Here is a 22428-nt window from a genome sequence, read left to right as displayed (position 1 = left end):
GATGTAACTAGTATATTTAGAGCCCAAGGCAAATTTGAAAATGGAGCGCTCCCCCCCCAGTATGTGCGCGCGCCGAAAAATGGTCGTGGTCGCAAGGGCGTGGCCACAGAAAAATGGGCGTGTTAACACGACACACACCCCTTTCTTGTCACTGGGAACATTTTTCCATTTGCACCTTAATGCAGTGCCCCTTATACAGTTCCCCCATATGCAGTGCCCCTAGTAGTGGTCCCCCTTATATAGTAACCCCCAGTATATAATGCCCCCAGTAGTGCCCCTTATACAGTGTCAAAGCCGGATAATTGGCTGAGAGAGGATCAGTTTAAAATCAGATCTGCGCAACGCCATTTTTGCGAATCGCAATGAGACGCCATTTTGCGACTGGCCGCCCAGCGCCATTTTTAGTGAAACTCGCCACCATAAGTACATACAGCGATGCTATTATTTAGCGTTGTGCGATTCCCACGCAATAGAAAGAAGTTAAAAGTCCTCACCACATAAATACAGACAGTCGCTAAAACATATAAACTAATTATCACTGCAAGACACGAACCATAGTATACTCCACAAAACACATAGTCGCACAACGCTAACTAGCGTCTTTTCCCAATTCCCCAATTCTTACACACTGCACATTTACATGAAAGGTTCCCTAGTATTAAAGTGTAATATTCAAGGTTTATTAATCCTCCCTATAACAATCTTGTTAATCTGCATACATATTGATACACTGTTTTTTGATACATCACTGTTTTTTCACTTGCATTCCTACAAATCTCTTGCTCTCATATCTCATTTACATTTCCAAATTTCATTCCTCCTGTTTACTTATAAACACCATGACAAGGTTTTCGTCAACTCCCTCCTTCACTCAGTCTGTACCTAATCCTCTGTTCTGCCCCCTGCTTCCACCTTTATACTTTCCCCCTTATCTCTTCCACCTCCTCCTCCCCTTCTCCCCCCTTCTCTGTCTGCCTACTCTCCCATTACTCCACTTTCTTCCTGTTCTACCCCTCCTCTGTCCTACTACCCCACCACCAAACCCTCCTCCTACATCCTCTCCCTGTCACTTCACCCCACTGCCGTCCACATCTCCCTCCCTGCCCACCTCCTATAGGTTCCCTTTCTAGCTCAGGTGCCCGCACCATCACTAAACTCTATTCATATTGGTCCCCCAAATTAATCTTACCTCCACGCTACAGCAACCTAGATAATCTTATTCACATCTCCCCCTCAAATGCTATCTCTCTATCCTGTGCCCTCTGGAATGCCAGGTCAGTCTGTAATAAACTGGTCCCCACCCATGACCTTTTTATCTCCAACTCTCTGAATCTCCTAGCCATCACTGAAACTTGGATCTCACCCTCTGACACCACTTCTCCTGCTGCTCTATCCTCTGGGGGCCATGCCTTCTCCCACACCCCCCTGCCTGGGGGTCGCCATGGTGGTGGTGTTGGGGTCCTTCTATCCACCAGTTATTCCTACCAGCTAATACCCACTGAACCATCCCTTACATTCCCCACATTTGAGGTTCATGCTATACGCCTCTTCCAACCAGTAAACCTCAGAGTAGCTGTAATTTACCGTCCCCCTGGCTCTTCCTCCAAATTCCTTGACAACTTCGCTTCCTGGGTCCCTCACTTTCTCTCCTCAGATCTTCCCTCCATTATCCTAGGTGATTTTAATATTCCTATTGACATTCCCACAGAATCCTCTGCAGCTAAACTCCTTACCCTCACCTCTTCATTTGGTCTCGCCCAATGGACCTCATCACCCTCCCATGTGAGTGGGCACTCACTTGACCTGGTCTTTACTCACCGTTGTGATATTTCTGATTACTCCAATTGCCCATTCCCCCTCTCTGACCATCTCCTTCTCTCTTTTAACCTATCCCTCTCTCCTTCCTCTAACTCCGAAGGCTACCATTACTAAGCGTAATATTGAGGCTATTGACACTGTTGCTTTTTCCTCCCTGCTGGACTCTCTTCTCTCCCCTATCATTTCTCTCTCCTGTCCTGAACAAGCTACTTCCCTGTACAATTCCTCCCTTACTTCTGCTCTTGATTCTGTTGCTCCAGCAATAACTACTCACCCTCGCAGATCCACACCACAACCCTGGCATTCCAAATGCACCAGATACCTTACAAAAGTTTTCAAGAATTGCAGAGCGTCAGTGGAGAAAGTCACGCTCTAAGGCTGACTTCCTCCATTTCAAATTTATTCTCTCTTCTTACAGTGCTGCCCTATCTCTCACCAAACACACATATTTCAAGAACCTCATCTCCCAGTCCTCAAACCCCCGGCATCTCTTTGCCACTTTCAACTCCCTACTCTGCCCTTCCCCTCCTCGCCTTCCCTCCTCGCTCTCTGCCCTCGACTTTGCCACCTACTTTACATCTAAAATTTACTCCATACATGAGGACATCATATCCCATCAGACCCTCAGCACCCCTCCCCTTCTGTCTCACCAACTCTGACATCCTTCTCCCCTGCTTCTGGAGAGGAAGTCATGGCGCTCATCCGGTCCTCCTCTCCTACCACCTCCCCTCTTGACCCTATCCCTTCCCGTCTCTTCTCCCACCTGTCTCCTTCTGCCTGTTCCCATCTGGCTCACCTCCTTAATCTGTCCCTATCATCTGGCACTGTCCCTTCTGCATTCAAACATGCTCTTGTCTCCCCCATTCTTAAAAAACCTACCCTTGATCCTAACATACTTTCCAACTATTGACCCATCTCTCTTCTCCCTTTTGCTTCCAAACTCCTTGAGCGTATTGTCTACAACCGCCTTACCACCTTTCTTTCCTCCCACTCCCTCCTTGACTCATTTCAATCTGGCTTCCGATCTCTCCACTCCACTGAAACTGCCCTCACGAAAGTCAGCAACGACCTCCTTGCTGCCAAATCCAAGGGCCACTACTCTCTGCTCATTCTCCTTGACCTCTCTGCTGCATTTGACACTGTAGACCACCCTCTCCTCCTGCAAATCCTTTACTTTCTCGGTTTACGTGGCACTGCCCTCTCCTGGCTTTCCTCCTACCTCTCTGATCGTTCCTTCGCTGTGTCCTCTCATGACTCCTCTTTCTCTCAACTTCCACTAACAGTAGGAGTTCCCCAAGGTTCTGTTCTTGGACCTCTCCTTTTCTCCCTATATATATCTTCTTTATGTGAACTCATTAACTCCTTTGACCTCCAATATCATCTCTATGCAGATGATACTCAAATTTACCTTTCCACCCCTGAGCTCTCCCCCTCGCTCCTTACCCGTATCTCCAACTGTCTCTCTGCTGTCTCTTCATGGATATCCCAGCGCTTTCTTAATCTTAACATGTCTAAGATTGAGCTGATCATCTTCCCACCCTCTTCCACTACATCACTTCCCACAATTTCATTATCTATTGATGGCACAACTATCTCCTCTAGCCCCAAAGTGCACTGTCTTGGAGTTATCCTAGACTCCTCCCTCTCCTTTAAACCGCACATTCAGCACTTCTCGCAATCCTGCCGTTTTCACATAAAAAATATCTCCAGGATTAGACCCTTCCTCACCCAGGATGCCACTAAAACCCTCATCCACTCACTGGTCATCTCCAGATTGGACTACTGTAACCTTCTCCTAGCTGGCCTCCCAGTCTCTCACCTCTCTCCACTACAATCGGTTCTCAATGCTGCTGCTCGGCTCATCTTCCTCTCCAGACGTTCTACATCTGCTTCCCCTCTCCTTCAAGCCCTACACTGGCTCCCCTTCCCCTTCAGATGCTAATTCAAGGTTCTTACATTCGCCTATAAAGCCCTCACCAAATCATCTCCCGCATACATTTCTGACCTTCTCTCCCTTCACACTCCCGCCCGTCCACTTCGCTCAACTAATGCATGCCGCCTCTCTTGCCAACTGATTACTTCCTCCCACTCCCGCATCCGAGATTTTGCCCGCGCTGCTCCCGACCTTTGGAATGCTCTCCCTCTCCCTATCAGACTCTCCACCTCTCTACAAATCTTCAAACGGGCTCTCAAGACCCACTACTTCATCAAGGCCTTCCAGTACTCATCCTAACCCACCTCATGCTCTTTCCTTCCTATCTTCCCCTTCTGTGTCACGCCTGTCTGTCTGCCCCTCCCCTTAGAATGTAAGCTCTCAAGAGCAGGGACCTCTTCCCTCATGTGCTTCTCTTTACATTTTCTTCTACTCTCTACTCCCCATTAGGGCACCTAACACGGGACTGCCAACTCCTGGCAGCTTATTGTGAGTGCTTTAATCACTGTTTCAGCAATGTATATAAGTCGTGTCCTTGTCCTGCACTGTAATGTACTGTAAGTTACTTGTTTCTTGTTCACCTATTAGTTCTATGTACTATGTACGGCGCTGCGGAACACTTAATAAAGGATAATAATAATAATAATAATTATTATTATTATTAATGTTGTGTAATAAAGGTTATTTGATAGCTAAGGTTTAGTACATGGTAAGCAGACCGTGTCTGGTGTTGTAGTGATCCACTGTGTCTCCACAGATTTCTGGTATCATCGGTGAGAGGATCGGAACATGCGTCTGCAAACTATGGACTATAGAGAGTTAAAATATTAAAATGTACTCTGTAATGTTATCAGCTTAGATTAGCATGCAGCGGGAAAAAGGACACAAAGGGTTGTTAGACGCTGTTTGTGTCCATTTGAAATTGTCCAATAAACTATCCTGTAACAGAAACACCTTTAAGAAGAACCAATGGAATCATGCCAAACTTGCCTATTGTATTTCCAATTCTTGAAAGAGTATATATGTGCACTCTCTGACCCCAGTCTTGAGTCTTCTTGCTGTGCTGTTGATGGAGGTTTCTAATGTTGATGCCGGTATCTGGGCCCGGAGCGCGTGCGTATATAACAACTGTACCTTGGGTCTGTATGATTTATTTGCGCTAATTGTCTTTAGATCACAGCGTGTAACCATCTGTTTTTATACATACTTAATAATAACTTTTTGTGCTTTAGAACCACATTCAAAGTCTGAAGGCATTTATTTACTGTGCGACTCATTACGCTAAAATTGCGACAATTTTAGAAGGTATAGGATTTAGAAGGTATAGGCAGGATTGCATAGAGGTTTAAATTAGGTATCAATAACAGTACCCCCAGTAGTGGTCCCCCTTATGCAGCCCCTGATTAGTTCACCTTATGCAGGCTCCCAGTAGTGATCCCCCATATGCAGTGCCCCTTACACAGTTCCCCCTGTAGTAGTCCCCCTTATGCAGCCCGCCATTAGTTCCCCATATACAGTGCCCCCAGTAGTGATCCCCCATATGCAGCCCCCCAGTAGTGCCCCTTATACAGTGCCCCCAGTAGTTGTCCCCCCTATGCAGTTCCCCCTTTTTAGTGCCCCCTGTAGTGGTCCCCCCTGTGCAGTGCCCCCAATAGTAAGCCCCTTATATAGTGCCCCAGTAGGAGTCCCCTTTGATGCAGTGCACCCAATAGTAGTGGTCCCCCCCAGTAGTAGTCCCCAGTAGTGGTCCCAGCCAATGCAGTGCCCCCAGTAGTGGTCCCGTACCCCCCTAGTGCTCCCAGTAGTAGTCCCCTCCTTAGTAATAGTCCCCCCCTGTAGTAGACCCCAGTAGTGGTCCCCCCCGAAGCAGTGCCCCCAGTAGTACCCCTCCCAGTAGAAGTTCCCAGTAGTGGAACCTGCCCCCCCAGAGCAGCGCTCAGTAGTAGTCCCCTCCTTAGCGCCCCCGAAATACACACTGAAATGAAACAATAAATAAAATACAAATATGTGTGCAGTAGCAGCAGCAGCCAATGAGAGTCGTCTGACTCTCATTGGCTGCTGGTTAACACACACATCGCCGCCAGCGCTGGCGGTGATGTGTGTGTCAGCACAGCCTGAGCCTGCCCGCCTGCCACCCTCCTCCTGGTGCTATTGGGCAAGCGCTCAGGGGGAGGGAAGGGGCTCAGCTGTGCAGCACAGGACCGGCGCTGGGAAGCCTAGCGCCAGTCCTGTGTAAATTTGTAGTGCTGACCGCACTCACTGCGGTCGGCGCGACACTGCACGTGCACATGCCCCGCTTGCCCTGCCCTAGTTACGCGACTGTGTTAATAGAAGCCTTTGCTCTAGTTTGACAATTGAGTGACCTTCCCTCCTGGCTCACTGACAGTGGCGGCTCCAGTCACGGGCAAGCCGGTCTGTCGCCCGGAGCGCCATTGTATCCCATGGGGGCAGGAAATGCCCACCATCCCTCCTGGCACTAGTCTGATTATGTAAGTTCAGGGGGAGGGAACGGAGGAGGAAAGGGACGACACAGGGCGGCGCTGGGCACAGCAAAGCCTAGTGCCGGCGATGCCCACTGACACCCCCAAATCCTGCTCCCAAGCCAACTGAAAATATTCCACAGAGGTAGGGGGTGCGCGGTGGGGACACAACTGTAGCATAGAGAAGGGAGATGGAACTTTTACCCCCAAGATTATGTATACATTTACCAGAGCCGTAACTATACTTTTTGGTGCCCCGTGCCAGAAAGAGCATTGGCGCCCCCCTCATTTTTCAAAGGGACATAATGCACCCAAAAAAGGACCATGGCTTCATGGGGAAGGGCCAGGGAAGAGATGGGGAGGCCAGAAGATGCTGGGGATGAAATAAGAGAAAGCTACAAGCAAGAATGATAATAAACAGAAATTTGACAGTCCCAAACAGCGCAGTCTGACCTGTGGTGCCCTATACGATGGCACCAGCCGCACTACCCTAGCTACGGCCCTGACATTTACAGACCCTCCAACATGACTCGTTCCACCAGGTACAAAATACTCCTGGACTTCCCACCTAATTTACGAGTGCAGCCACCTGTGGTGAAACGCCCTTCTCATCAATTACCTAGGTGGCTGCAATCATAAATTAGGTAGGAAGTCCAGGAGAACCTGGTGGAAGGGGTCATGTTGTAGGGTAGGCATTTATACCCCTTTTCCACCAAAATCTCAGGTCGAACCCGGGATTTTGAACAACCTGGGTCGGACACGGCTTCAGACACTGTTTTCACTGCATTTCAACTCGGGTTATTCCAGGGTCGGCCTTGTTTCCACTGAACCCGGGTCAAACCCTATACATGTAATAAAAAATTGCTATTTTTGAAGCACACAAAGATGTGGTCACAAAGTACCTTATGAGCTCCAATCACTGTCTAGAAATGTTACCCGGGTCGCCTAACTCGGGTAGGGTTCCGTTTCCACTGGCATGTAACCCAGGTCCTACCCGTGTTGAACCCTGGTCGAGACCTGGGTAGAACTGCTGGGTAATTTGACCCGGGTTATTTTATTGGGAGCCGTTTAAACTGCAGCCTGACCTGGCAATAACCTGGGTTTTTTGGGCAGTGGACGTCCGCAGAGGACTTTGGAACAAAATCCCCAGCCAAATGTAGGAACTGATCTATGCCCAACAAAATCCATGGACTCGCATAAGTGTTGCTACACTCTAATGGAAAGTGTGGATGGTGCCAAAGAGAGGTCAGGGGGAATGGATATGGAGCTGATCCAGAAGGCCAAAGTGAATCATACAGTTAGGATAGAGAGGGCTGAGGCTGACCTAGACGTCCCGGTAACTAAGGCAGGAATTGCACTGCCATGTCCTTAGTTAAAGCTGTTTCTATGTTCATCCACTTCTTACAACCAGGTGAAAGATGTCTGGAAAGAAAGTGGCTTGATTGGGTAGCATAATAATAGTTTTCATTTATAGGGAAACCTAGTCCTCCATTAACAGCTGACTTAGCAAGGCTTGCTCTATTATTTTTCGGTTTGTTCCATTACCAAACAAACCTGCAACATATCGATTGAACGGGATCGGTATGAAATCCCGACGCCAGAATCCCGACAGGGTTAACATACCAACACTTGTTGGTCGGTATGCTAACCCTCCCCCTCTCCCTACCCTAGCCCTCCTTCTTTGGTGCCTAACCCTAAGCTCCCCCCCTAGTGCCTGAACCAAACCTCCCCCTCCCCCCTTAGTGCCTAACCCTAACCCTCCCCCTAGTGTCTAACTCTCCCCCCCACCCCGATACTTACCTTCGGCATCCTGGATGTCAGGATGCTGGTGCTGGGATTCTGACCGGTGGCGAACGCATCCCGATTGCACTGCTCTGAGAAAAGACGGACTTAAAACTGCACATTTTAAATCTGCCCCACCTGCAGTGCAACATGATTTTATCAAGGTGCAAAGTTACTTTGCTCCCACCTCAGAACCACCCCTTATATTTTCCATCAACTGTTTGCTAAAATACTCTGTTGCATATTTCTCAAAAGAATTTTGCGGAAAATCCGCAAAAATTGCCTTTACCTGAAAAACTAAATATCTCCTGGATGAAAGAAGGGCTGACTGCAGCAGATATTGGTTTCTATTGGGGATGCAAAATTGTGAAATGTACAACGCTCCAGAAAATGTAACTTTATGGAACTTGGGCCCTCATTCAGAGCCGGACGCTTTGAGCAGAGCGCTCGCTCTGAATGAGGGCCGTCCTCCATAAAAATGGCGCGTCCTCCTGGACGCTCGTATAGCTGTGGGTCACCACCCACAGCACATACGAGCGTGCAGGATGATGGTCGCGATGGTCTTGACCATCGCGACCATCGCCAGTGCAACCAGAAGCCTGTGGTCGGGGTTTTCGACCACAAGCCCTGGAGTGATTTTGGCTCTATCAGAGCCAAAATCACTCCCACTGACATCACTAGTGATGTCAGTGGGGCCGGCTTCTGACGGTAGGCGTTCCCTTGGGAACGCCTCCGTCTGGCAGGCACGCCCCCGGCACGCCCACCAAAGGGGGCGTGCTGTCAATCAACATCGACAGCACGCCCCCTTTGATCAGACACAACGAGCGAAGGAAAGTCCATAGCTCGTCGCGTCTGGCGCATGCGCACGACGGAGCTCCCTCCGTCGTTCGCATTCGCAGTGCACACCATCGACCCACTTGCGAGTGGACAGCCGCTTGCGAGTGGGTCTGAATGAGGCCCTTGGTCCCAATAGCTAACTCTAGCACGTTAGCCATTACAGTGTATGGGCTACTTTACACATAAGCGATCACTTCTTGCTGATCGCAGTGACGGGTTCTTATTGGAGCCCTGTCCTAGTTACTGTCCTTTCATATATTCCAGTAAAAAAGTTTCCTTATTGCTGCGATTTGGGGCTATAAGGAATGTTAGTTTAAAAAGGGAAGACCACAATAATGAATAAATATGACCCTTTGCCATCTTTTACACATGGAATGACAGCTGTTTGCTACTGAATGTCAGGCATTATATAAGGTATGCCAATGAAAACATGTTAATAAAAAGATGCAGTCGATATATGAGTAACTGTTATTATTAATAATTATATATATTAATAAGAATATTTTTATTAATAATAATAATAATAATAATAAAAAGACTAGTTTCTCCCAGCCCCTTAATAATAAAACTCTTGTTTCTCCCAGCCCCTTAAACCAACATACTAAACCATATACATGCCTCATACTGTAACCGACTACACAAGTGATAAGACATGAAATTACAGCTCTTTGATAACAAATGATAGCTGTTTTTTTTAGTTAATGCTAGTGTAAAATTAAAAGCTTAAAATATTTAATGAACATACTCACATTTCACCAAGATTCTCTAAACCAGGGGTGGGGAACCTTTTTTCTGCCGAGGGCCATTTTGATAAATATAACATTATTCGTGGGCCTGGTGCAGGCCACGCCCCCTCTGTGTAATGTCACACAGGGGCGGGGCCACAATTACCGGTGATTACAGCAATGCCTAGAGCATCCTGAGGATGATCCGGGGAGCTGTAAGGGCAGCGGTGTGACCGTCTGAAGCGTCCTAGGGACACTCCTGGCTGCACTGCTGCATAGATTTTGACTGGAGGGTGCTGTTTTAGGCACTCTGCTAGCCAGATGAGGCTAGCAGAAAAAAGCTCTGAGGGCCAGACCAAATGATTCCGGGGGCATTATACGGTCCCCGGGCCTGAGGTTCCCCATCCCTGCTCTAAACCAACACACTAAACCTTAGCATATGAGATCCAACCATCACTGTATCCAACCATGACAGCTGGGTTTTTGGGGATGCCAATGCAGAAAAACTGAATGAAATGCTGCATGTGTTTCATAAAAAAACATGTTTCTCCCAGAATCTTATATTTACACGTTACCCCATACATGTACACCACTATACACTTGTCACTTGACATTATGTGGAATTACAGCTGTTTATAGGTAAATCCAATATAAAAATCAGAATGAAAAATGGCATGTTTTGTCAAAAGACCCATGTTTTACCTAGATCCTATAAACCCACACACTAAATCCATTGCATAGACGCTCCTCTATACTGTACCTGTAAATGCTATGATGAATGACTGTTTTTCTGTATTGAAAAAATAAATAAATTAACAAATTTTCAACGTATATATCCTCTGTTAGGCCATTTTGAGATGGCGATAGCAAAAGGAAGATTGTGGAGGTAATTGTACCTCTGTAATCCTTGTTAAATATAGGGGGATAGTGGAGGCTGGGGCCTCATAAAAAACTGCTCAGTACCATGGGTATTTTCAATCTTGTCCAAAATCTAGTAGAATTCTACCTAGCAGAATGCTAGGTGTCCCACCAGAGGCGAAACTTTACCGCTAGAACTTGGAGTGAAGTTTTCTGCTGAGGCATGCCTCAGAAGAGAAGTGCAGCAGGGGACGGATTGCTCGATGCACAGCGTGCGTGGCTCTAACACAGTGCTCGGTGTTAGAGCACGCAAATATCAGGTGCCTGCTGCATTATAGAATTAAGATATCGGGTCCCACGTCTTGTACACACGTCTCAAGGAGCTCATTATCCTCCTCTGGAATTGTAAAAACTTCTTCCAAGGTGAGACCAAGAACCAAGTGTGAACGTTAATTCTGGTCATTGAATTGACAACAGTGTTTATTGGAGATGCTGCATCTTGGATAATTATTCCCTCATTGTATGGGATTCTCAGCCTCATTGTATGTGAACCTCAGTGTATTACTATTGTAAATGTTTAAAGAAATCAGATTCATTTTATATATCAGAAATGTTCAGGTACAGTATCTATGTTCTCTGGTTGTCCCAGTCACATTATTAATAGTTAAATCTTAGACGTGTGACCTCTCACCTGACTTGTTTCTAGAGAAACTGAGTGTAAAATGAAACCAGCCAGCCAGACCTGCCCATTCACAGAGCACTTCCTTCATTGTCATGGTGTGTGTATACCTACTACTCGGCTTCCTTCTCGGGCACGATAGAATGTACATTTTATTTCACTGCAAGAATTCAGTGTATTCCCATTTACCGTTCTCCTGCAATAAATAACCTGCAAGGTAAGGACTTTTTTGACATACGAGATTTTGTTTTAAATAATCTATAAGTCTTTCTACATTATTATTGATTTTATGTATTCTGTATATTTACAGTACTGTATCTATATTATTTATCAATAAAAAGGGTCAGTAACCTTGGATGTCTCTCCAATTGAGAGATATGGAGTTGGTGTCAGTCATATAAATATAGTCATGTTGGCATTACATTGATGTTTGTATGTCTGTAGATTGTAGGTACTGTGCACCATGTATTTATATGTTAACAGTCCCGATTTAGACGACTTCACCGCCAGGAATATTGGGCCATATTCCCCACACTCTAGGGTCTATTTCGGAGAGATGAGGGAGAGGTGTGAGGCACGCCCCTGTGAATGTAGCACACCAACAGGTTATGTGGGCACACCCCCAGTTATATGCACCAGAACAATGTTGGGAGGTATAAGCATCTGCATTTCATATGTGCAGAAACATAGAAAGGACTGATGGTGCCCAGGGCAAGTTGTAAAAAAAATGGCACCCCTTGAAAAGGGTTATAAAAAATCCTGACTATTCTTATATTTGTCCTCGGATAAACACACTAGAAACACAAATCAGTGAAATGTGAGAACAAGATAAAACATCAGTACAACAACATGGAATACTACTGTACTTGAAACTATTGACTTCCTGCAATCTCCCTTTCCTAACAAACTCTCAGCTGGTGCTGTTGCTGTTCTCTGCAGCACACCATCTCTGCAGCACTCCATCTCTGCAGCACACAATCTCTGCAGAACACCATCACTGCAGCACACCATCTCTGCAGCACACCATCTCTGCAGAACACCATCTCTGCAGCACACCATCTCTGCAGCACACCATCTCTGCAGAACACCATCACTGCAGCACACCATCTCTGCAGCACACCATCTCTGCAGAACACCATCACTGCAGCACACCATCACTGCAGCACACCATCACTGCAGCACACCATCTCTGCAGCACACCATCACTGCAGCACACCATCTCTGCAGAACACCATCACTGCAGCACACCATCTCTGCAGCACACCATCACTGCAGCACACCATCTCTGCAGCACACCATCACTGCAGCACACCATCTCTGCTGCACACCATCACTGCAGCACACCATCTCTACAGCACACCATCTCTGCAGCACACCATCTCTGCAGCACACCATCACTGCAGCACACCATCTCTGCTGCACACCATCTCTGCAGCACACCATCACCTAACTCTTTCCTACAATTACACGTCACACATAAATAGGATGTTGGATAAATAAATGTGATTAACATAAACAGTGTTCAAAGTGGTAAAGTAGAAATAAACGGCAGGAGGATTGGGGGCTGCCTAGGCTCCTAGAAGCTTTATGGATTTTTATAGTGTAAAATAAATTTTAGTTGCTATTTTAACATGCCTGCCAGTTAGGACTCAAATGTTAGGCCACTTAAAAATAAAAAATATCCGTATTTAATAGTTTGTCACCATCTTCAAAGGTTAAAATATTTTGATTTTATCCAATAGCCAGGGGTGTTTCAAGAGAGGAAGGGGCCCGTGTGCAGTCTCCGGCATGGGCCCCCTCCTCTCTGTCTGGCGGCCGGCAGCGCACTGAGCTTTCCGCAGCCAGCGCCGGAGTTATAGACTCTGGGCACTAGAGTGCGCCCAGAGTCTATAGAGTATGCGCAGGTCACCGGGAAAATGGTCGCGGCGGCCATTTTACCTGTACTGTGCATGCGCAAATGATGGGAAAATGGCCGCGGCGGCTATTTTCCAATCATTTTTACAGCACCGGACCCCTCTCCGACGTGGGACTCCGAAGAGGTAAGTAATACTATGGGTGCAGGGTGTGTGGTGTGGGGCCCCCCTGGACCCAGAGGGCCATGTGCCCCGCACACCCTGCACCCATTATAGATAAGCCCCTGCCAATAGCCACTGTCCAGCCCCAGTACTACTATATAATATTAGTGCAGAGTCAGACCATACTTGCCAGCCCTCCCTGATTATCAGGGAGACTCCCTGAAATAGTAGCCATCTCCCTGACTCACTGAAAAGTCTAGTAATCTCCCTGATTGCACCTTACCCCCATTATGTAGCTGTTACAAATTTAAAAAAACAGATATACATTCAAATGGGATCATTAGTATCATTTCCCTGCATTGGTTATAAGGCACAATGATCCCTATGGCTGCATCCATTTTCTGAAAAGTATCAGTGTTTTCATCAATATATAGAACTTACTGCTTTGGGGCTCATTTACATTTGGATGTAAGTAAATTTCATGGCACGCCTCTCAGATGTAGCAGTACACGCTCACTTTACCACTGCTCTCATAGGTGCTGCTTTCACAATCTCCCTGAAATGCTTTTTCAAAAGTAGGCAAGTATGGTGCAGACTGTCACAACGCTGTCGAATCCAGGTCCCTCTTACCTGGTTCGGCGGCACTGGGGTCCGGACTGGTGTGGGACAGCAGGCGGGAGATCCCCAGCGCTCGCTGTCAGCTGTGTTCCTTCTTACCCGGCTGCTGTGTGCAGGCGGCCGCGGCTTCCTTAGGAGCACGCGTGCCGCTCTGCTAGTGGTTTAAAGAGACAAGCACTCAGTTAGGGACCTGTTGATTGGAGACTGCGTGAACTCTGACCTATATAAGGAAGTTCCTGGGAGCACTCCAGTGCCAGAGTATAGGCTCCATTACCATACTCCAGCGTTCCTGTGTATATCCTGATTATCGGTTCTGACCTTGGCTTTGATTGTGACTCTGATTCTGCTCAACCCCTGGTTCCGTGTCGATATCTGGTTCTGACCTCGGCTTCTCCCTGCGACCCGTTTACGCCTGCTCCCTGGTACCGTCTCGTCCGTTTGACTCTGACTTGGCTCGTCGACTATGCTAAAGTCTTCTGCATTCCAACCAAGTTCACCAGCACCTGTATAGGGAAACCTAACCTGAGGGCCACAACCTGCCAAGTCCAAACCTTCTTGCGAGGGTCCCTGGTGAAAACCGCCGGCACATTAGACTCCGCGCCTCAGGAATAGGTCTAGCAAATTCCCTGAATATGGGAAGCATCCACAATCCGTTTGTGAGTTTGTGACACAGACTTTGTAATCATGACTGTGCTGGGGATTCTGCCTGCATGGCATCACACCAGGGAATGTTAAAGGGATAAATGTCCTCTGCTGTAACTGCTCTGTAAGAGTCCACTTAATAACATGCCACTTTTCAAATGATGTTCTCATAACACTACTATTCATTGGAGTAATATATGATCTCTAAATATGGGTAGCATAGCTCCTTGCTCTCTGCCCTTGACTTTGCTGCCTACTTTATATTTAAAATTGATTCCATACGTCAGGACATCATATCCAACCAGTCCCCCAGCTCTCCACCTCCTCCTTTCCCAGATCACCCCTCCCCATCAACCAACTCTAACATCCTTCTCCCCTGTATCTGGAGAGGAAGTCATGGCCCTCATCCGGTCCTCCCCCCCTTCCACCTCCCCCCTTTATCCTATCCCCTCCCGCCTCCCCCGTTTCCTCTTTCTGCCTGCTCCCATCTTGCCCACCTCATTAACCTCTCCCTCTCATCAGGTACTGTTGCTTCTGCATGACAGCATGCCCTTGTCTCCCCCATTCTTAAAAAAATCTACCCTTGATCCTAACCTTCTTTCTTACTACCGACCCATCTCTCTCCTCCCTTTTGCCTCCAAACTCCTTGAGCGGATTGTCTACAACCCCCTTACCACTTTTCTCTCCTCTCACTCCCTCCTTGACCCTTTTCAGTCTGGCTTCCATTCTCTCCATTCTACTGAAACTGCCCTCACGAGAGTCAGCAACGACCTCCTTGCTGCCAAATCCAAAATCAACTACTCTCTTCTCATTCTCCTTGATCTCTCTGCTGCTTTTGACACTGTGGACCACCCTCTCCTGCTGCATATCCTTCACTCCCTTGGTCTACGTGACACTGCCCTCTCCTGGCTGTCCTCCTACCTCTCTGACCGATCTTTCTCAGTTTCCTCTCATGACTCCTCTTCCCCCCCCACAGCCTCTTACAGTAGTTCCCCAAGGTTCTGTTCTTGGACTTCACCTATTCTCCCTCTATACTTCCTCTCTAGGTGAACTCATCAGCTCTTTTGACCTCCATTATCATCTCTATGCTGATGATACTCAAATCTACCTTTCCTCCTCTGATCTCTCCCCCTCTCTTCTCACTCGTATCTTCAACTATCTCTTCCTTGATGTCCCAGGAATTTCTTAAAATTAATATGTTTAAGACAGAGCTGATCGTCTTTCCACCCTCCCAATTAACCTCACTTCCCACCATTTCTTTATCAATTGATGGAATAACTATCTCATCTAGTCCCAAGGTGTGCTGTCTTGGTGTTATTCTGGACTCATCCCTCTCCTTCAAACCACATATCCAGAATCTTTCACAGTCCTGTCGTTTCCATCTCAAAAATATTTCTAAGATCAGACCCTATCTCTCCCAGGATGCTACTAAAACCCTCATACACTCACTGGTCATCTCCAGATTGGACTACTGTAACCTCCTCCTATCTGGCCTCCCCAATCCCATCTCTCTCCTTTCCAGTCTATCCTTAATGCTGCTGCATGGCTTATCTTCCTCTCCAAATGCTCTACATCTGCCTCCCCTCTCCTACAAGTCCTCCACTGGCTCCCCTTCCCTTTCAGAACCCAATTTAAGGTTCTCACGCTCGCTTACAAAGCCCTCACCCAATCTTCTCCCATATACATCTCTGATCTCATCTCCCTTCACTCTCCTCTCCGCTCTCTTCATTCAATGAATGCACGCCGCCTTTCATGCCAGCTGATTACTTCCTCCCACTCCCGCCTCCAAGATTTTGCTCACACTGCTCCCCACCTCTGGAACTCTCTCCCACTCCCCATCAGACTCTCCACCTCTTTGCAATCCTTCAGATGGGCTCTCAAGACCCACTACTTCATCAAAGCCTTCCAGCTATCATTCCAACTCACTGCTACATGCTCCTTCCTCCCCATCTACCCCATCTGTGTTGAACCTGTTTGTCTTTCCCTCCCTTGTAAGCTCTTACGAGCAGGGCCCTCTACCCTCTTGTGCTTCTCCCAACTTTAGTTTCATCTACTTCTTACTCACCACTAGGGCACCTAACACTTGGTTGCTTATGCTCTGTTGCTTATCTGGGTGTTATGGTCACTAATGTAGCAATATATATTATCCATGTCCTGGTCGTGTATTGTATTGTTCTGTAAGTTGCTTGTCTACAATTTGTTTATGTACTTTGTAAGGCGCTGCGTAACACTTGTGGCGCCATATAAATAATAATAATAAATAGCTGTTCTGGTTTTTGGATTATCACCTTTAAGATGCCACAGAAAAGAGAAAACATGTCCCCATTTATCAGTACTGTTATTTGTCATTAATCCATTCCAAATTGCCTTCCCTCCTATTAACAAAACCTGTTTACTGTAGTGAAGAGTATACTCAGCTTATTGTATAAACTTTATAAACAAGTTATGCAAATGTTTGTAATGAGAAAATGAGTGAAAGTTATGTAACATAAGTAAATGGGTGTGGCCATCAGGAACTCTCCTGGTCCTCCAGTGGGACAGTCTGACACTGGGTGAGCACAAGGGTTCTGCATATGGAGATCTGACAATATTCTAACATACAGTCAGGTGCATAAATATTGGGACATTGACAGAATTTTCATATTTTGGCCTCTATTCACCACCACAATGGCTTTGAAATGAAACAAACAAGATGTGCTTTAACTGCAGACTTTCAAATTTAATTTGAGGGTAATTACATCCAAATCAGGTGAACGGTGTAGGAATTACAACGGTTTCTATATGTGCCTCCCACTTTTTAAGGGGCCAAAAGTAATGGGACAAACTAAACAATCCTAAATCTAACTTTCACTTTTTAATAGCCAAATCCTTTGCAGGCAATTACAGCCTAAAGTCTGGAATGCATAGACATCACCAGACGCTGGGTTTCATCCCTGGTGATGCTCTGCCAGGCCTCTACTGCAAATGTCTTCGGTTCCTGCTTGTTCTTGGGGCATTTTCCCTTCAGTTTTGTCTTCATCAAGTGAAATGCATGCTCAATCGGATTCAGGTCAGGGGATTGACTTGGCCATTGCATAACATTCCACTTTTTAGCCTTAAAAAACTCTTCGGTTGCATTTGCAGTATGCTTCGGGTCATTGTCCATCTGCACTGTGAAACGCCGTCCAATGAGTTCTGAAGCATTTGACTGAATATGAGCATATAATATTGCCTGAAACACTTCAGAATTCACTCTGCTGCTTTTGTCAGCAGTCACATCATCAATAAATACAAGGGAACCAGTTCCATTGGCAGCCATACATGCCCACGCCATGACACTACCACCACCATGCTTCACTGATGAGGTGGTATGTTTTGGATCATGAGCAGTTCCTTTCATTCTCCATACTCTTCTCTTCCCATCACTCTGGTACAAGTTGATCTTTGTCTCATCTGTCAATAGGATGTTGTTCCAGAACTGTACTGGCTTTTTTAGATGTTGTTTGGCAAACTCTAATCTGGTCTTTTTGTTTTTTAGGTCACCAATGGTTTACATCTTGTGGTGAACCCTCTATATTCACTCTTGTGAAGACTTCTCTTGATTGTTGACTTTGACACATATACACCTACCTCCTGGAGAGTGTTCTTGATTTGGCCAACTGTTGTGAAGGGGTTTTTCTTCACCAGGGAAATAATTCTTCTGCCATCCACCACAGTTGTTTTCCGTGGTCTTCCGGGTCTTTTGGTGTTGCTGAGCTCTCCGGTGTGTTCTTTCTTTTTAAGAATGTTCCACACAGTTGATTTGGCCACACCTAATCTTTTTGCTATCTCTCTGATGGGTTTGTTTTGATTATTCAGCCTAATGATGGCTTGCTTCACTGATAGTGACAGCTCTTTGGATCTCATATTAAGAGTCGACAGCAACTGATTCCAAATGCAAATGTCACACCTAGAATCTACTCCAGACCTTTTACCTGCTTAATTGATAATGAAATAATGAGGGAATAGCCCACACCTGTCCATGAAATAGCTTTTGAGTTGATAGTCCCATTACTTTTGTCCCCTTAAAAAGTGTGAGGCGCATATAGAAACCGTTGTAATTCCTACACTGTTCACCTGATTTGGATGTAATTACCCTCAAATTAAATCTGAAAGTCTGCAGTTCAAGCACATCTTGTTTGTTTCATTTCAAAGCCACTGTGGTGGTGAATAGAGGCCAAAATATGAAAATTCGGTCAATGTCCCAATATTTATGCACCTGACTGTAAGTGGACATTTGGTAATGGGTGTTCCCAGTTCCAGTGTTTTGCTACCTTAAAAGTTTGCCACTTTCTCCTGGGACCATTTGGTAGGTGGTCACATTTTCTTGTTTCTATTCTCAGCTCATCCTTTCTGAATTTTTTTTTAAAATAGTTTATTGCCAGAAGAACAGCAATTTTAATACAAATGAACATAAAAGTCATCAGGTGCACAACAAAATTGACAAACATAAGCTATATAGTAAGCAATGCACCCCCACATCATATTTTGCAACACTGTAGTTCCCCCATTTACCATTATGCCACACTGTAATGCCCTCAGTTCACACTGTGGAGCCACTGTTTCACTTTATGCCACACTGTAGTGTCCCCTTGGTTCACATTATGCCACACTGTAGTTCCCTGGTTCACATTATGCCACACTGTAGTGCCTTGGTTCACATTATGCCACACTGAAGTGCCCTGAGTTCACATTATGCTACACTGTAGTGCCCTGGTTCACAATATGCCACACTGTAGTGCCCTGGTTCACATTATGCCACACTATAGTGCCCTGGTTCACATTATGCCACACTGTAGTGCCCTGTGTTCACATTATGCCATAATGTAGTGCCTTGGTTCACATTATGCTACACAGTAGTGCTCTAGTTAACATTATGCCACAGGAATGGGTATGAAATACCGGAGGCTGTTTAGCCACCGGTTCAAATCCTGACAGGAGAAACCCGACAAGACAAGATGCCGACTAATGCTGGTAAGTACCCTAACCCTCCCCTCTCTCCTCCCTATCCCTACACCTCCTTTAGTGGTGCCTAAACCTAACTTCCTCCTTCCTGCACCCTAAACCTAACCCTCCCGGGGGTGGGGGTGCCTAACCTCCCCCCAGTGGCGCCTAAACCCCCTTCCCCTAGCCTATCCCTAACCCTCCCTAGGGGGTGCCTAACCCTAAGTCCCCTCAGGAGTCCCTAAACTCTCCCCCCACGGCTAAGTGCTAAGACGCCTGGACTTACCTCGCTCTGTCCGGCTGGCTTCTGGCGTCGACTTAAGATAGTTGTTGGTATTTCGACGCCTACCTTAAGTCCCCCGTCGGGCTTTAGCAGTCGGGATATAAACTAGGGCCATTAAGTCTGCCGGTCTATTAACTACATCCCATGCCACACTAGTGGTAATGCCCTTCCATCCCATCACATGACTTAAGTTGTAGTATTTATCAATTATAAACCATTTATTAAATTCTGTCTCCTTCGCAATACACAGGTAGATGTTGTGTTAACTAGCATAAAATGGTAAGTCCTCCTCCTCTCTTGCACACAGCTTATAAATACTGGCCCATTGCATTTAAATGTAATACTTTAATGCAGTTACTCACACAACATAGTAGTTATTACAGAGGGTGAAATATGGGGTCTGGGAGTGATGGTGAGTGAGAGGTGGTAGTTATTACAGAGGGTGAAATATGGGGTCTGTGAGTGATGGTGAGTGAGGGGTATTTCAATGGATCAGGGAGTGGTAGTGAGTGACTGTGATATTGGGTCAGGGAGTGAGTAATTGTGGGTAAGAGGTTTTGTATACAGCATTGATAATGGGGCAATAATTATTTCGGTGGGTGGTGTGAGGTAGTCTAGTACAGGCAGCAAGACTTATACCTGTGCCTGTACAAAATCGGTGCGATATGTGCCCCACTGACTACTATCAGGCTACCAAAATGTGTGTGTGTGGGCATAAATATTTGTGAAGAGGTGAGGGAGATTGAGGTGGTTTAAGATAGGTGCTAGCTATGACTGCCATGGTGCTAGCCACACCCCTTGTACAGACCACGCCCCCCACAGCACTGGCCACACATCCCACATCGCTGGTCACATCCACTGCAGCGGCACACAATAGGCTTTTCATACATTTCAGCTCCAGGCTCAGGTGGACCGTATTCTGGCACTGACACCATCTACACACAATGAGCTGATGCTGGCTTGAATTTGTGTAGCATAAAACATTTAAATTGGTACTGTGCATGATTTCAGACATAAACCAAGAAATATAATACTGGAGCCAACCCTCACCACATTCTACTATGTGTATTCATCACCATGTTGCATAGCACTCTTTTTTTATTATGTGCAGCTCTTTTGCGCATAAATTATGGCAATAATCATCCAATTCCTCATTGGGAACAAATTTAACTTACCTTAAACAGTTTACATTTAAATACCCTATATAAGCTACAGCACATATTACAAATTTCAGAGTTAAAAGTCTGCAACTACAGACAAGAATGAGTTAATCATATTAAGGTGGAATAACTTCTCATAAGATTAAAATTGGAATAATCTGTCCTATAGATGAGTTAATAGGTGTCAGTTGTGTGTGTGTGGCAGAACTATTATATCAAAGATGTCACAAATGGTATGTCATGTCTATTGGGCTACTTTGAGGTTCAGAAAACAACAAAAATAACACAATGTGCCAACAATGTTCGCCCTTTGTATGCACTTGTCTCCACTATCCATTGTCCTATACACTGATGAATTTTTCTGCTTGTATCTGCTTTGTATCTTTTCGGGAGCAGTACGTCCCAATGTAATAAAATAATAAATAAAAAAATAGCAAAAAATAGGCAGAAAAAAGACTTAAGAATATAAAAAAATGGCAAATTTCACCCTAAACATATTCATGGTTAGTGAACCTGTGAAAATGTGCAAATTTGAAATTTGCTAGAAATGCTCAATAATCTTCAGCTGTAACATACTTGCCTGTACTCCTGTAATGTCAGGGAGACTCTCATATTCTTGGGACTTCTCTCAGACTCCTGAAGTATCAGGCCAACCTCCCGAATCCCTGGTGAAGTGATGATGTTGCAAATTGTATCATCGTGGCCCTGATTGCTTACAATTAATTAAGAAAAATGGAGGAACTTAAAGAGAATTTTATTGGAGCTGATGCACACCAGCAACATGACGTGCCGCTGTTTATTTCAGGAATACAAGGTTTTCAGAATATATAATAGAAAATATTGTTTAAAAATCAGAACCTACCAAGATAAACACTACCAAAATAAAATTTTCGCTTTTCAATTTCAGGTTTATCAACTCGTGAACAACTAAATATGTGACCAACTCAGCATGGTGGATTCTCAGTTGATAATACTGAAAACGTTTTACTTACATCATTAGACCTATAAAGGAAACATGAACGCCAATTATTTTTGCAAACAGATATGCAAGTTATTCAATAAAATGGCATAGACCCCAATCACCTCCGGGCTCAGGAGGATGAGCTTTACAAAATGGAATTTTCTTATGACCATCTCTGGGATTTTTGCCTTCTTGTTTGACATCGGAGCAGATTTGTGGATCTCCATGAAATACTTTCAGCGGGAACTTCACCTTTTTGGGTTGTTAACCATATTTTTTGTTCTTGTATCCACACTAATAGTTCAAGCTTTTAGTTACACTTGGTTTAAAGATGATTGTGATAAGAACAACTATGGGATACTGAAATGGATTCTCGTTGTTCATCTATTTCAGGCTGGTACCTTGCTAAGGTAAGTTAGTGACCTATGGAGTGATTAGCTGCCTGTTTAGATAGATAAAACATTTTACTAAGGTGCTCTTTCCCGTAGCCGAAACCCCAGAAGCTTCTGCATGCATTAACTTATCCAGTTGCATGGTACAGGAACTGGAAAATCAATTTTCTACACCAGCTTTAAATGGTAGCCGAGGGTTGTGTGAGAGGGAAGACCAATCAAGAGTCACAGTCAAGAGATTACAGCTAATTATTGGTTTTCCTGCACAGGTGCTTTGTAGGAT

At 45.6% G+C, this 22428-nt stretch overlaps 1 protein-coding gene across 2 annotated transcripts in view; it reads left to right on the top strand.

Annotated features, from left to right (window-relative positions):
- The first annotated feature begins 11220 nt into the window (after positions 1-11220).
- Positions 11221-22428, top strand: part of XKR9 (XK related 9) — a 32391-nt gene continuing 21183 nt past the window's right edge. For both annotated transcript variants that reach the window (XM_088471577.1, XM_088471576.1), the window contains exons 1-2: positions 11221-11329; positions 21700-22163. In XM_088471577.1, coding sequence (XP_088327703.1) covers positions 21892-22163 — 272 coding nt within the window. In that variant the 5' untranslated portion in view covers positions 11221-11329; positions 21700-21891. The remainder of the gene's footprint in view (positions 11330-21699; positions 22164-22428) is intronic.

This window comes from Taudactylus pleione, unplaced genomic scaffold (assembly GCF_031769625.1).
Source record: "Taudactylus pleione unplaced genomic scaffold, aTauple2 ptg000114l, whole genome shotgun sequence".
In the NCBI taxonomy this organism is placed as follows: Eukaryota; Metazoa; Chordata; class Amphibia; order Anura; family Myobatrachidae; genus Taudactylus; species Taudactylus pleione.
Note: the sequence above shows the minus strand (reverse complement) of the source record. Positions and strands in the feature narration are given on the sequence as shown.